Here is a 15,095-nt window from a genome sequence, read left to right as displayed (position 1 = left end):
TAAAAAGGCTAAGTTTTGACTTGTGCTCCTAAGTTTATCGGGCACGTGTGAGGTTCTCAAACGTGGTATCTATCGGAGCCAAACTTAAGGACTAAAGAACACTGATACCAGGGGGTTATCAAATTTATGGGAATCAGCATCATTTACCACTGCTTGGGTCCAGGTGCACAACTGACTATGTATACCTCATTCACCTATCTCACAGCTCATGTCTCTCATCTCTCTGAATACTTCACAGTGGAGTTGAACCCATGTGCAGACTCCAAAGTGTAACCATTCTGAAAAGTGATTGATTGTTAAGGCTTGAACAGATCATTCACTTGAACATATCAGCCAGGTAAAAGAAACCTTTCATGCTCTAAAGAAGTACATCCAAGCTCTCAGTCTCTTCATTCACAGATACAGAGAAGGCAGAGAAATTGTACCTTCCAGTAAGTGCCGAACAGGTTTGTTTTGCACAGACTGTGGTTGAGGCAGCACCTCCACAGAAAATGCTTAAATCCTTTATTATGTCTGTACCTTCTTCAAAAAGCACTCTCATCCCAGCATTGGTTATTGGGAGAGCATTTTCCCGTCTTGGTGCTTGTCGAAATGCACAGACATACTCTCCCTAGGGAAGATCAGACAGAAGTGCAGACATGTATATATCTGAAAGTAAAATTTGTTATTGCATTAAGTGAAGCAAGAGAATAAATAATGAAGAGCACAAATTGAACTTCCTGAGCATTCAAGACCATACACTTCCTTTTCTTCAGCTTTCAGTACCTTTACCATCTTTGATTTTCTAGCAGCCCATACCAATCCTCCATCATCTACAAGGCTCACATGACTTAAGACTTTTTCGTGGTAGCTAGTTGGAAGACAGGGATCTTGCGAAGTGGAGCTGCATTTATAACACAACCAAAAGCTTAGTGGCTTCCAAGAATTGCCAAACTTCAGTACTTAGATAACATGACCCATAATTCTAAGATCCCGTTACTCAGTTCAGCAACATTTATGGAAGGACCATACACATGTCCAATATTACCTTAAGAAAAATCCTCCAGAGATGACAATGCTATACCTGCTTGATGCCCTCATTTTAGGGTAAACTTCTGTCTGAATATCACTCTTTATGTATCACCAGCTACCTGCTAAGTTATGTACTCTGGCTGAAACTGGGAAATAGTATGGCAGTGACAGGGTCAAATGAAGGGAATTCAGAAAGTTAGCAGTAATAGTGTTACTTTAAACACACAGATTATGCCCCCACCTGCTCTTTATTTAACAGTCTTTAACTCTGTATAAAGCAAACCTAAACAAACTAGTACCTTACCTTCTTAGAATGGGGAATATGGACAGAGACTAAGATCTCTTCTGGTGTAATGGTATTGTTATCAACTCCTGCAAAAATATCACTCAAAGGAATCTGTCGCTTTTTTCCTAAAAAAAAAAAAAAAAAAAGTGATCCCATCCCCACTTCTGTTAATCTGTTCCAAATCTCCTCAGCTGCTGTCATTGTCACCTTTCTTTCTAAAACATAAATAATTAAGAAGGAAACTGAATGGGAGAGAACTGTTGCAATAGTTGAAAAACAAAAATCATTTTTGTGTTTGTGGATTTTTTTGTGTTTTCGTTGGTCTGAGATTTTGAACATTTCTAGGAGTCCAGAAGATAATAAACACTATTGCCTTTTCCTTTCTCTTTTGGTAGATTATCCTAAAAGTGATCATGTTTGATATTCTATCATATGTACTATTAAAGATGGAATTTTCAAAAGGAAAGAGGACAAAATTCTGCAAGGAACCTGAATCCATAAAAGCCAATTGAAAACTTAAACTTCATCTATGCTACATCAGGTTTGCCAATACGAGTCTCAGCTAAGCTAGCAAGCCTTCTGGAAATGTGGTATTTTAACACATATAATTGATGCTATTAATTGGCCCAAAGAGTTTTGTTGGTAGAGCTGTAACTGTACTAGTAACACAATTGCCAAGTAGCATCATTGTTCTGCAAGAACAGAGGCATGACCATTGTACAGAAAATTTACAGTGATTCACCAGTGTGGAATTTAACCATGTGTTTGGCAGATGAAGTCAAAGTGTATTTTTACTGGTCTTCTGTGTCCTTTGTACTTTTCATGTGCTGCCTGAGGGGTTCAATGCATTTTTAAGTAAATGATTTCTTATTACTAGACACTATTTATCTTGCAGTAGCCCTGACCTATCACAAGACGTTCTATAACAAGATAATCTTCTGTGGCATTTTTAAAAAGCTCATATATTAAAATACTCCCATCACATCCAATGAACATTGTTAATCACATTCAGGAATAATGAACTTTACAGCAAGGTTATTTTCTTCATGTTTTTAATGCCATGCGATGATGATACTGTAATCTGATCATCCTAGAATATAATTCAGCATTAAAATTGCATTTCTCAGATATAACTAGTGTGACAGCAAAACTTTAGTAAAGGAATTTTATTCTGCTAAAATCTGAATCTGACAAATAGCATTGTTAAGAATAGCAGCACTGGTGTTTCTGGAGTTTTGCTTTTGCAGTTCCATCCACAATGTTCTTGGTCTACATACAGCAAGATTATTGTATAATCCCACCTATGATGGGGCAGTAATACACCCTAGGAAGATGCATTTTCTCTTACACTGTGATCCAAGATAAACGCTAAAAATTAACAGTGCTTCTGCACCTCCTTTTATTGAACAATCCACTTTTCCTGTGTTTCATGGACTACTGTTTGGCAAAGATAACCTGTCTTGACAGCTATTTTTCCTCTCAATGTCAATCTATGAAGGAAGAATTCACTGAAATCATACAACAAAAGTTTTTAAGTATCTATTCCAATAAATCCTGGCTCAGAAATAGCCCCTTATAGAACATATATTTCAGAGTATTAGGTGGTCTGACACGGCAACATCCACTCTTGTCTAGATCGACGGCAAAGAGAACACAAGCCATTTGGTAGAGAGAGCATGAAATTCCATCATACCAGATAGCTCCTGTTTACTAATAGTTTCATCAACCTTCCACTGGTAAGGTGGAGTACAAGAAAAAAAACAGGTAGAGGGGAGTATATATACAGCAACGAAAGGAAACTGTGGAAATGAACATAGAAAAAGGTGCTTGACTAGGAACACATGTATCAGAAGTACCTGTAAAGAACAAAAAGCCAGAGATCTTACCAGGGCCAGAGGGTGATTTTAAACCAGCGGCAAAGGATCAATTACAGCAAAAAAAAAAAATACCAGGGGGTGGGGTGGTAATATACAGCTACTCAAATTGTGAGGTTTTAGGAGTGCTTATAGTAATTCACTGCCTACAGAAGTACATGTGATCTGGTTGGTCTGAATGCCTATCCCTGACATGAGAAGCTTTGACATGTTCTTCTTTTGCAAACTGCTTCTTTTGCAGATGAGAGTGGGAAAATGGTTCCTTAACAAATTCCCACGTGTTGTTATGTCCCCTCTCCCCATGAAATAGGACCCTTGTACCTCCAGCACTACTAAAGAGACAGGCTATGTCCTCTTACCTCTTGAAACCAGACTGAGCATACAATTGCTGGCTGCCAGAATAGGATTCAAGTCTGAGGTTGATTTTCTACTTACAATGTTTCCACCTAATGACTTGAAAAAAAGGAAATTTATGTAGCCTTTCTCCATCACCTTCACATTTTTATGTTAACTGACAATATAACATACAGACAATATATAAATTTATACATCTGAAGCTCAAGAAAAGATGTACTGATAAAAAATTCACTGCTATCAACAGACATAAAAATGCAAGTTTTTCATGCACTCAGGAGCCATTTCACATTTGTTACAAATATTACTGCAAGTAACGCACAACATACAGCAACATTTCTTATCTGTTCTCCGCCCAGAGTTCTTAGTTGTTGCAAGACAGCACAGAAAACCTTTGTCTTCTCTTCAGGGAACTCTGAGATTGCATTTGTCAAAACATCTTTCACTACAGAGAGGCTGCAGGCAGCTCCCAGAGTTAAACCTGTAAGCAAAAGATTATGAAAGAGTGATGTGCACATTTATTTTATTGCCTAGGTTTTAAATTATATTCTGGTCTATTCCAGCAGACTGGAGGGAGGCCTGCTCATGTAGAATACAGGCAGATATAAAGGGAGAGGCCTTTGCATATTACAGGGACTGTGACCTTTCATTTCAGGAGACTGAGGATAAAATTTCATGAAATGATGAAATTAAGCTTATAGCTCACCAATTCTACTGTAAGGGCAATCCTTTCTCTGGTTCCAGCTGCCCATTGAACCTGCTTATCTTGCACTAGCTTTGACTGAGTAAATGTTTAGGTGACATCTCACCCAAAGGCAAGTCAGCTTCAAAATGCTTTCAACAGGCTCCTCCTATTTTTAAACATGATTTTCATCATAATCCGATCTTGCTTTGCATATGTACATTCTAGATATTATTCTACAGTATGGATAGATAGCTTTTGCAAAAAAAAAACAAATAGTCCTAACACTGAATAGTGTTCTTTTTCCCACTAGAAGAAGACAACTGATAACTATATGCATTTATTTAAGGAGTTATATTTTTTAAGTTTATTCTTTTAAAATATATCCGTATTGTAAAGAGGTAAACAGCACCTTTCTATTCAAAATTATTAACACATTTCATGTAATGTATGAATGTTATGAATGAACACTGGAATTCAATAAAAACTATAAATCAAAAGATACATCATTTTAAATGGCTTTTTGTTAATCATTTAAAGCAATACTAAATTTTGTATATTTAAAACAAAGAAATAATCAACCATTTTGCATTTAAATCTGATTAAAAAGAAGAAACACTATTTGTCTGACAAGCTAAACTGCCTATCTCATTTTAGAACTAGTAAGTCTCACCTTCTCATAACTAGATTTATAGATTTAAAACCCCAGTAAGCATTCTCCCTGCTTCTTTTCAATTCCTAACTACTCTTCAGTTAAGAACAAACTAGTAGTTTACTAGAACTGCTTGACTGATCTGAAATTAAAGAGGTACTCTACAAGCAATGACAGGCCTGTCAAATAGAGTTTACACTTCAAAAAGTGGCTTCAGGCATACAGCAAGTAATTTTCATCAGATATAAAGATTCACTTTCCTTAAAATTTTGGCAGTAAACTACCACAACATGATTTATATTTTATTAATTCAGGCTATTATAATAAGTTGAAAGCCATTTCTAGCTGCTATTTCTAATTTCAATAGAATTTATTTATATAAAAACTAAAACCTAGCGTAACTTTAACTAAAAAGAAATCTCTGTGCTTCTCTTAAATATATAAATTGAGGCACAAAATTTTTAATCTACTATAATTAATGCTGTTATGACTGAGAATAAGATTAGCTATGCCAGTTTAATCACCCCCCTTTTCTAGTGCAGACAAGCATGCAATGTTGCTAAATCTCTGTGGTTCTGTATTAGTGTTTCTCTGCTATATAGCACAGTGTGGTACAGAGATCACAAAGCAAATATTGCATGACTTAGCACCATAACCAGTATTACTAGAATAATTATACTTGCACTATTATGACTATAGGGGCCCAAGATAATATTGCTGGTCAGTATTGCACTGTGTCATGAAGACAAAACTGTATCATGCAGTGGTACAGCAGCCACAGCCATCTTGACCTGGGAAAGAAGCAAGCAAGCTTAGCAGTAACTTGCACAGTGCTTCACATCTTCAGCACTTCGGAATGACAAAGTGTGCCTTACTGCGTAAGAATCTCCTACATCTGAACAAAGTAAAGTCTACTGACCATCTTCTGTGCATTTCACCACATTCAGATCTGGGATCCTTGCAGGAGCAATAACAACTGGATGGAACACACCTCTGAATTTCATCTCAGGACCTGCCAGATAGGAATAGACTTAGACAAAAGACATATTCCATAATGCCAACTCCAACTTAGTCAAGAGTGACCTTAAGAATGAAAATGTAAAAAGAACTATATCTGTAGCCCCATGCCCCCCCCCCCCCCGGCACACTGGAACTATGGTAACAAGAGCCATTCTGGCTGTATACATACCCACACTGGTGTTCCCAACCACAAGAGGTGCTTTGGGATGGGCAAGTTTCAGATCCAGTAATTCATCTAAGCTTACAGGAGAAATCCATGTCATTCGCTCACCATGAAAAAAAAGAGTTCTTTTTGGTTGATTTTCAGCCATTCTCTGATAGGGAAATACGGTAGATTTAAATATTTAAGACATGTAGATAGGTGCAAGGTCTAATAGACACTAGACTTCAAGTTAAATGAGGTTCTTAAACAATTTTTCAAGACCAGGTTGGACAAAGCCTTGGGTGAGATGTTTTAGTGTGAGGTGTCCCTGTCCATGGCAGGGGGGTTGGAACTAGATGATCTTAAGGTCCTTTCCAGCCCTAACCATTCTCTGATTCTATGATTCTATAATGGCAGTTCTACTTAATCCTTCAAAACTGGACAGAAATGGGACTGTTATGCTGACTCTTTACACAGTGGTGAATTTCAAGACTACATGACTACATGGGGGAAATGACTTCAATTAATTACAATGGGCTAATAAACCAGATTGATAATAAACAGCCCCCAAGCAAAAAAGTAGGAATAGATCCTCCAATTGCTGAAATTATTACAAAAGTGGTAAAAAATACTTTGGGAGGTGTCTGCACACTTAGCTTGCTTTGAGGTAACCAATGACACTGGAAGCAGCATCCCCTTCTAGATTAAGCATGCATGTGGATGTCTGGCTGTTCTGGCACTGTTCACTGATCATTTGGAAATAGCTTGTGAACTGGTGTTGGTACAAATACATGGTCAAGAACCCCTGTTCCACAGTTAATCAACCTTTCTCCATAAGCTGCCAGCTACTTACAGAGAATTTGACTTTGAATCTATAGATTGATAATAATGCAAAACAAATAGCTTTAGTTTTTTCTAGGGCAAATACCATTGTCAATAATTAAGGATGCCTGACACTTTCCATTTCAGTGCCCTTGTTTCAGCTAGTTATACCTTTGTCATACTTTAATCACTGGGGTTAAACACTCCCCAGTCTGGGTGGCTACCTGAGGTGACACTTCGACAGAAAAGACAAAAAAACCTATTAAAACACAAAATGGGGAAAATGCAGGGTTTTTTTGCCAATGTTAAAATGTATTTCATATTCAGTTTGCTGAGAAGCATTTGTATTTTCAGATGCTGCACTGAATACCCAGTTTAGGTTACTTCTTTGACTTCTCACCTAATACCTAACTCTGCAACTGCATTTTCTGAATATGATTATTTTTTTAATGTGAATATTCAGTAAGATCACTGAGGAAAAAAAAGGATTTATATTAAAATGCTATGACATTTTTTCTGCTGAATTACTGCTAAACAGGACTTCAGAACAAGTTCTGAAGTATAGACTACTAAGCAAAAGACAGAGTCAAATAATAGCTTATAAGCAGCAAAAATTACCATTAATTCTGGAGGAAATATAAGCTCCTGGGTGGGATCTAAGGGCTGGAATTCATCTGCTGAAAACAGTCTGGTAGAAACCTTAAAAAGAAAGAAAACAAGCAAAGGCAAAGAAATTACTGTCATCATTAATTCCATAAATATAAAATAAGGCAACCCGAAAACCTAACCATGATGGGCCCACTGAAGTCAGTAGAAAATTAGTCATTCCATTATTATTTGGATTTGGTGCTAAATTGCCATGCACCATTTGGAGCTGCTGAGGTGAAGGAAATGTTTGTAACAGTTTCTCTAAGTTCACTGCTAACACAAATGACAGTGCAGAAGCAAGCAACTGAAAGACGTAAGTACATAAAATTGAGAACAAAGTCAAATATTAATATGGGTAAGAGGTTTCATATAAAATTACAATCATAACTCTGGATTTTAAGACCAAAATAGTTCCTCAGACTCAAGCCAGTGGTTAGATTCCTAAAAGATTGGTGCTTACATTCAGATCATCACTGACCAGCGATTTCAGACAATTTCACATATGTCCTGATTTCTTGCATGATATGATGATCACTGTAGGTGATCTCATCAGAGCTGAGATTAATGATAGTCCTGAACTTGAAGAACTACTCAGATCTCAGCTCTGGAGGTCCAATCTACCTTATACCAACTACCTGTCACATCATCACCACCTCATACAAATATACATAAAGAATTCTTAATTTTTAGAAATATCTCCAAATATCTTGCAAGGAATAATGTATCTTATTTTACAACTAATATTATGTGAGTAAGGTAGAGTATTAAATGACAGACTGTACTGCATTTACTTTAATTACAAGAAAAAAGCCAAGCATTATTTTATTAAGTTTTATATTTAAATAGGACAGGTAAAATACTTAAAACCCTACCTTCTCTTCCTTGTCAAACAAATCATCTTCCTGATCACAGCAACACTTTCCATTTGCTTTCCTTTGACAACAAACGGATTCCTAAAGTAGGAATATTCCATTAGTGAAACACTGTCCAGAATGTCAATCAGTTAAAGTCTGCTTAAGCCAGTAAAAGTGTCTATTTCAATAAAATTCTAGATGAAGTTTAATAATAAGCTAAATTGGAAGAACTGTGTTTTAAAGAAGTAATATTCAAAACCAAGTTAAAATCATCAGATGTTGAAGTCCTTAATACAAAATAATTCATACTATGTGAAATTCAACTGACCTTGTGAAAGCACACATAGATGGCTTGTATTATTTCTTTTACTCACTGTCCACTCTCTCATCTTTCACTGTAGGTTTCTGAAATGTTGCATTACATGTTAAATTACTAAGAACATTAATGCAAATTCTGCTTTCATTTATGCCAGTCCTGAACCACAGTAAAACACACACAGTTATTTCAGATTCCTCTTCATAACCTAAGCTAGACACCAAGTTCGTGTGTTAAATCAGTTTTTGTAATGTGTTAGGCCACTATAAATCTTACTCAGATCTACATCTCTTAACAGAGAAAAGAGATGATCTTGATGAAAATCTTGATGGTCTGTATACAGACATGCACTAATAGGCACAATCCAGTATTCCTATTATCACTACTTCTTACCTTACAGAAGGTTTTACAGGCATCTAGGATTGGCCTATACCCAGTACAGCGACACAAGTTTCCTGAAAAAAAAGGAAATCAGTAAGACACAGTTTTGTTCTAAAGTACACGGCTTTAAAATGTCTTTATATGAGATTTGTGGTTTTGAAGCTTAGCTCTCCAAAAGATAAAAAAGATCAGTGTGACAAGACTTGGACAAGACCTGCAGCCCCTGAGGAAAAAAGCTACTATTTCAAGGTGAGTATGGCATACTTGATAGTTGCACTAGAGGGAATGCCATCTACAGCTTAGTATGCAGGAGGATAAGAAATTGTGTAATATTCTTCACCCACTCAGAATGTTTTTCTCCTTTCCCTTACTTCTAATAGTGAAGGACGTTAGCATGGTACTTCCACCTAAGTTCATCTCACAATAACAGGAAATGCTTTTGGCTCCACTTGGACTCTAGAGCACAACAGATGACAGAAGGCTATTTTACCTGCACTCTGCAATAAATGCTCACTCTTTCCCTTACTGAAAATGGTCAGCATCTCTCTACCTTGACTGCTTTATTCCTACCACAAAGGGCTGTCCTGTAAGATTTATGACACTGTAACTCCAGATGTAACAGGATTTCAGAGATGTTCAGATGCAATTACTTCTCCAATATGACATAATTTTTGCACATCTGATTTAAAGTACTTCAAAAGATATATATGGGGATGTTTCGAACAACTGTCCCTGAAATGATCCACAGATCCATGCTTCATTTTCCTGAAGAATGACAAGGAATACAAGTCCTGTATCCAGGAGGAACTCTGCTTGGGAGCACTATTTGTGTGAAGTGCATACATACATGCATGCACATGTACTGATACAGACATGCACTCACACAAAGTATCTGGAGAAAATAATTTGAGGACATATCTACAAATTAAAAAATGGCAATATTTACCAGCCAGAGCTGCAATCATCTGTTCTGGCATTGGTTCTGGGTAGTTTCTTAGCAATGTGTATATGGACATCACCATTCCGGGGGAGCAGAAACCACACTGGGAGCCATGGCACTTGGCAAGCCTCTCCTAAAATGAAACACCGTAACTATCATTCCTTCCAGCGTATATCACCAGTCTAAGGAACTCCTAAATGACACCATACCAAATATGGTCATAGTAAATCAGATTTTTAAAATAAAACAATTTAAGCAATCTCAAATAAGAATAATTATTTTGGGTGTGATGTCCAAGCATATCTCACCAAGGAAGCTAATTAACCTTCAATGGACTTCTATCGTTTTTGCCTTCATACTAAAACATCAGCTAAAGGGGTACTGTCCAAGATGTGTCATTACCTCAAACAAAGCACAAACCCGATCACCCCAACAGTTCTTAGATACTATTTGATCAGGCAAGATCCACCACGAAGCGTATCTCATCAGCCTTGATCAACCAACCATCAGAAACTTGTGCTGTCATCTGTTACCATTTAGCAGGGAGAATAATCATAATCTGAAACTCCCAAGCCCTAAAAGCACTGCCACTCAAGCCAGCCCATGCAAAGGAAGAAATCAGTTACTCTTACACTCTTACACAGTGATACTGTACTCTCACCTGAACTGGGTGAACCCTGGTTTTTGTACTTCCAACACCTTCCACTGTGGTCACTGCTGCACCATACAAGCAGCAAATGGGAAGCAAACATGCATTTGCCGAGTAATGTCTTTGAAACATAAAGGAGAATAAATACCATTAATATTATTTTATTATCATATTCATTAATATTATTTTGCAATCAATCAAGGCATAGTCTATGCTTACAAAGCAGTCATTATCATCATTTGGAATGAGAATAACCTTTATGGAAGGGATCATTTACTAGCTGTGTCTCTTGTCCCCACTATATAACCCACATCTGTGAGGACAGTTCTGCAGAATTTCTATTTTCTGAATACTTCAGTCTTTTCTAATTGCCCTCTTGTCTCTCCTGCTCACAAGCAACTCGTTAAGCACATTTTGGAGCAGGAAGATGAGGAAAGGAGGGCTGGTGTAGTAAAGGATTACTGCTGCATAATTATAATAAAATTTCTGACTCAAAGGAAATTCTTACGTAAAATAAATATCATTCTGAATAGGAACTATACACTAAAAATGAAAATTCCTCAAAGCTTTTCAGCATCAGCAATATAATGCTTTGGTTTACTATAATTAAAATGTTTCTTGTCAAGTGTCATTCTCACTGCTTCAATTTCAACTCTTAGAATAAATGTAAACCTATTCATTCGCATTGAATTCCAATATAATGCAATTGCCAAAATGAACACCTGGAACATTTTGACTTTTTCCCCCACCTAAAAAAATATTCAACTGACAATGACATGTTACTGTTTAACAATTTGACTGGTGTTTTCTCAATTTAGAAGTAATTTATTCCAATTTTTACAACTCTTGAGTATCAAAGTCCTTTTGTGGGTGGGCTGTACGAATGGAGTTAAAGGGCTCGTAAGACTCAAACTTCTGCCTGCCCTATCTTCCCACCAGTCATACGACACTGCTGGTTTTGTCTGGGATAGAATTACCTTTTTTTCACAGTAGCCACGGGGGGCCATGTTTTGGATTTGTGCTAAAAACTGAGTTGATAACACAGGGATGTTTTAGTTACTACTGAGGAGCGCTTACACAGAGTCACAGCCTTTTCTGCTTCTCCCTTTTCTGCGTCTCACCCCACCTCACCAGCAAGTAGGCTGGTGGTGCACAAGGAGTTGGGAGGGGACACAGCTCAGCATATAAAGCTAGGAGAAGGAAGAGGGGGAAGTTCAGAGTGATGGTATCTGTCTTCCCAAGGAACTGCTATGTGCGATGGAGCCCTGATTTCCTGGAAATGGCTGAACACCTGCCTACCAAAGCGAAGTGGTGAATTTAATTCCTTGTTTTTCTTTGCTTGTGCACACAGCTTTTGCTTCACCTATTAAACCGTCTTTATCTGAACTCAGGAGTTTTCTCACTTTCACTGTCCAACTCTCACCCCTCTCCCACCATGGGGGAGTGAGTGGCTGTGTGAGACCTAGTTGCCAGCTGGGGTTAAACCAGGACACAGAGATGCAGGTAGAAGCCACATTCTAGTTGTCAGTGAACAGGGTGTTAAATGTGTACCTCCTGAAAACTCCTCACAGGAGCTACCAGCATACATGAGCAAATTAAGTGCTTGAGAACAATATATTAGCAAATTTGCAACATAGCTGAATCAACAGTATTTTTTTTTTACAGCAGTCTCTTTTGGATTAAAGTGATCCTTTGAATTCTTTCACTGTTAGGTACAGATTCTACAAATTTATTTATACAGTTTCATATCTGGAAATGGTATCTACAGCCACAAAATTGTGTGGTTTTCCAAATTTTCTGTTAAGGATACTGTATCTTCTTTGAAGCTGGCTCATAAGTTGATATCATCACTGTGCAGGCACCACAGCCACCTCCTCCACAGCCATACTTGGTTCCTGTAAGATGGACTGAAAACACTGTCATTAGGGAAAAAAAAAATAAATAAATCAGATTGCATTCTGGCCTTCATTCTGCACAAAAGCTTGAGGCCATCTTTTTGCTGAACCACTAAGGAACATACAATTGGTTTGGTATGACTGCATATGTATCAGACTCCTTTCTATGTTGGATTGAAATTTTCAGTGAAAGCAAGATTGAATCTAAGGAATGACATGACAAAAATCCTGGTCTCAAGAAAACTGAAAACTTGATTTTAACGTCTGTTGGAAGAGGAGTAAGTTTGGATAGAAAGAGGAAGTGAAAAATAGTTTCCCAATTGAAAATATGAAAGAAATATGTAAAAGGCAAAACAGCTATATTCCTGAAGTTCCAATTGAACACTAAAAGAAATATCCCTTCTTTTGCCAGAGGGCCCATTCATAGTCATGATATTAACCTTGCTTCCCATCTGAAAAATCACACTTATGAGAGAAGTACTCATTTCTATGAATCTGTAACAGTGGCCAACCTGAAGCTGTGAACTGACAAACAGCTAATCTGATGTTCTACAGCCACCAAAAGGAAGATGACTTACTCCCTATTTCTTCTGCCCTTCCTCTTCATACTCCAAAACCCAAGATCTCTTGCACTGAGTCTTTTTCTCACCTGTGTCTTCCATGAACTAACTAATGATGAACTGACTACTTGGCAGCTGAGACCCTAATCCAGCTGGAAGAGAGACTTCTACAGAACTCCTACTCTATCAAGCTGTACATACACCAGCCAAAAGGTTCTTAGGTTTCTTTACGGGGGCAGAGGTACATACGGATCATGCCTGATGACATAATTTTGTTTAGGAAACTAGGCTAAAAATACAGCAGTGCAAGGAAGACTATTTGGCTTAAGAAAGACATATAATTTAATACGGTCATTTTATCTTAAGGGAGTCATAACTTCCTTAACCTGGAAAATCACCTTTTAATTATAATTTCTGAGAATTTTGTTCTGATAAGGCTTTCAAAAGAGTGACGTATTTGAAGTGACTTTCAAATAAGGGAACAGACAAGAAAAGGATACGTCTCCTTCGCAGGTAAGATAACAGCATTTGTTCAGGATCAGCATTTTTCTCTATTACCTGCAATAAGAAATGAAAAACAAGGTTTAACAAAGAAACCAAGGATTTTCAAAATACAGGGCACAGACTATATTCTCACAAAGCCAGAAGAGAATACTTCTCTAGTTCCCTCTCTTAGAACTAGACTAATTGCAAAGACCACGGAACAGTTTGGGCTCCTGGAAATTTCTTCTCAGACAGATAGGCTTTCCAGAAAAGAAGTAACAGGGCACCTTCCAACTACTAAAAATAACTGCTGCTCAGTGAAAGGTCATACTGAGGCCACACTAGAAGTAAAAATGCAGGAGAATTTTGCTACGATAGAGGCAGCATAGCATAAAGAATGTTTTGCAGATTTTTAGAGTGCTCCTGACACTTTAATCTACTGGGATGACCACTAGAGAAGCCTGTAAGACTAACAGCAGGATCCAGTTTTCTTCTAGCTTTATATAAACTTTCACTTGCTGTAACAGACTAGCAATAGAGAGCAACAGAAAAGTCCACATTCTTGACTGATTACAGTATTTCTTATTCCATTGCTTAGAATCAGCTAGTCCATTCCACTTACATTGAATCAACAGCCAGTTTAATTCTTGCAATATTATCTTTGGCCAGTATGCTGGCCAATCCACATTTTGGCACATGAGTCTTGCTGACTTTCTGTTGTGCCTCTGAAACTGTAATACCATCTGATACTTCTCCAATAGCATTGAAGATGAGAAGCCAGGCATTTACATGAAAAACTAGCTTGCTTGCCAGCCAAATTTGATACCCAACTGAAAATTCATTTCTTTCTGATGTGTTGTTTCCCTCAAACGCAGCAGAGCTAGCTAAAACGGGATGTCGTAATCGTATTTGTCCTCTTTTGCTGTTTCTCCCCTTCTAACAGCACTTGCTGTACGCAGAAGAGCATAGTAGTATGTGGGGGTGGATTCACTTCCTACCAGCGAGGAGATGGGAAGGAGTGCTTCTGGAAGCTTGTGTGAGCATTCAGTTAAGTCCGAGAAAACCAAATCCGTGCCCACGCTCTTCGGGGTTACTTCTCGACCAACAGCCGCCCTTTCTCCACACTCTTTCCGGACAACACTTACCTTCCTCCCATTCACATAGAAAATCAGGTCGTCGGCAGCCGCTCCTCGAACAGACATCGCGTCCCCGGACGCAACCAGCCACAGCCGGAGGGGCCAGGGCCGCGGGGGACGGGAGAGGGGCGGCCAGAGCGTCACCGCGCCCACCGCCGGAGGCTGAGCCTCCGTGCCTCAAAACGTGACTCGTCGGTTGCTCCTGACATCGACAGTCAATCACGCCGTTTATGTACTGGATCCCTTTAAAGAGTATTCAAACCTCGCGCTTTCCGAAAGGACGTGTTTGTTCCTCCAGAGCAAAACGGCAACGTGAGCGTTGTTAACGGTTGTGACACTAGCAATTAAATCTCCGAAGGTAATTTTAAATTGTTGTAGAATCCAACATTG

General features: G+C 38.1%; 1 protein-coding gene across 3 annotated transcripts in view; it reads right to left on the bottom strand.

The window, feature by feature from the left end:
• LOC130604867 (aldehyde oxidase-like) overlaps positions 1-14,787 on the bottom strand; it is a 40,368-nt gene extending 25,581 nt beyond the window's left edge. The window contains exons 1-14 of one of the 3 annotated variants that reach the window (XM_057419798.1): positions 14,715-14,787; positions 13,587-13,644; positions 12,442-12,547; positions 10,644-10,752; positions 9,989-10,115; positions 9,055-9,116; positions 8,364-8,444; positions 7,462-7,542; positions 6,049-6,193; positions 5,779-5,871; positions 3,855-4,006; positions 3,531-3,624; positions 1,316-1,422; positions 426-610 (exon numbers count right to left, since the gene is read on the bottom strand). In XM_057419798.1, coding sequence (XP_057275781.1) covers positions 426-610; positions 1,316-1,422; positions 3,531-3,624; positions 3,855-4,006; positions 5,779-5,871; positions 6,049-6,193; positions 7,462-7,542; positions 8,364-8,444; positions 9,055-9,116; positions 9,989-10,115; positions 10,644-10,752; positions 12,442-12,547; positions 13,587-13,644; positions 14,715-14,771 — 1,457 coding nt within the window. In that variant the 5' untranslated portion in view covers positions 14,772-14,787. Of the gene's footprint in view, positions 1-425; positions 611-1,315; positions 1,423-3,530; positions 3,625-3,854; positions 4,007-5,778; positions 5,872-6,048; positions 6,194-7,461; positions 7,543-8,363; positions 8,445-9,054; positions 9,117-9,988; positions 10,116-10,643; positions 10,753-12,441; positions 12,548-13,175; positions 13,204-13,586; positions 13,645-14,714 lie in introns of those variants that run through there. The other 2 variants (XM_057419800.1, XM_057419799.1) reach the window with 2 other exon arrangements.
• Positions 14,788-15,095: the final 308 nt, after the last annotated feature.

This window comes from Pezoporus wallicus, unplaced genomic scaffold, assembly GCF_028554395.1.
Source record: "Pezoporus wallicus isolate ANWC-B61680 ecotype Strahan unplaced genomic scaffold, APGP_CSIRO_Pwel_v1 contig_4710, whole genome shotgun sequence".
NCBI classification, from domain to species: domain Eukaryota; kingdom Metazoa; phylum Chordata; class Aves; order Psittaciformes; family Psittacidae; genus Pezoporus; species Pezoporus wallicus.
Note: the sequence above shows the minus strand (reverse complement) of the source record. Positions and strands in the feature narration are given on the sequence as shown.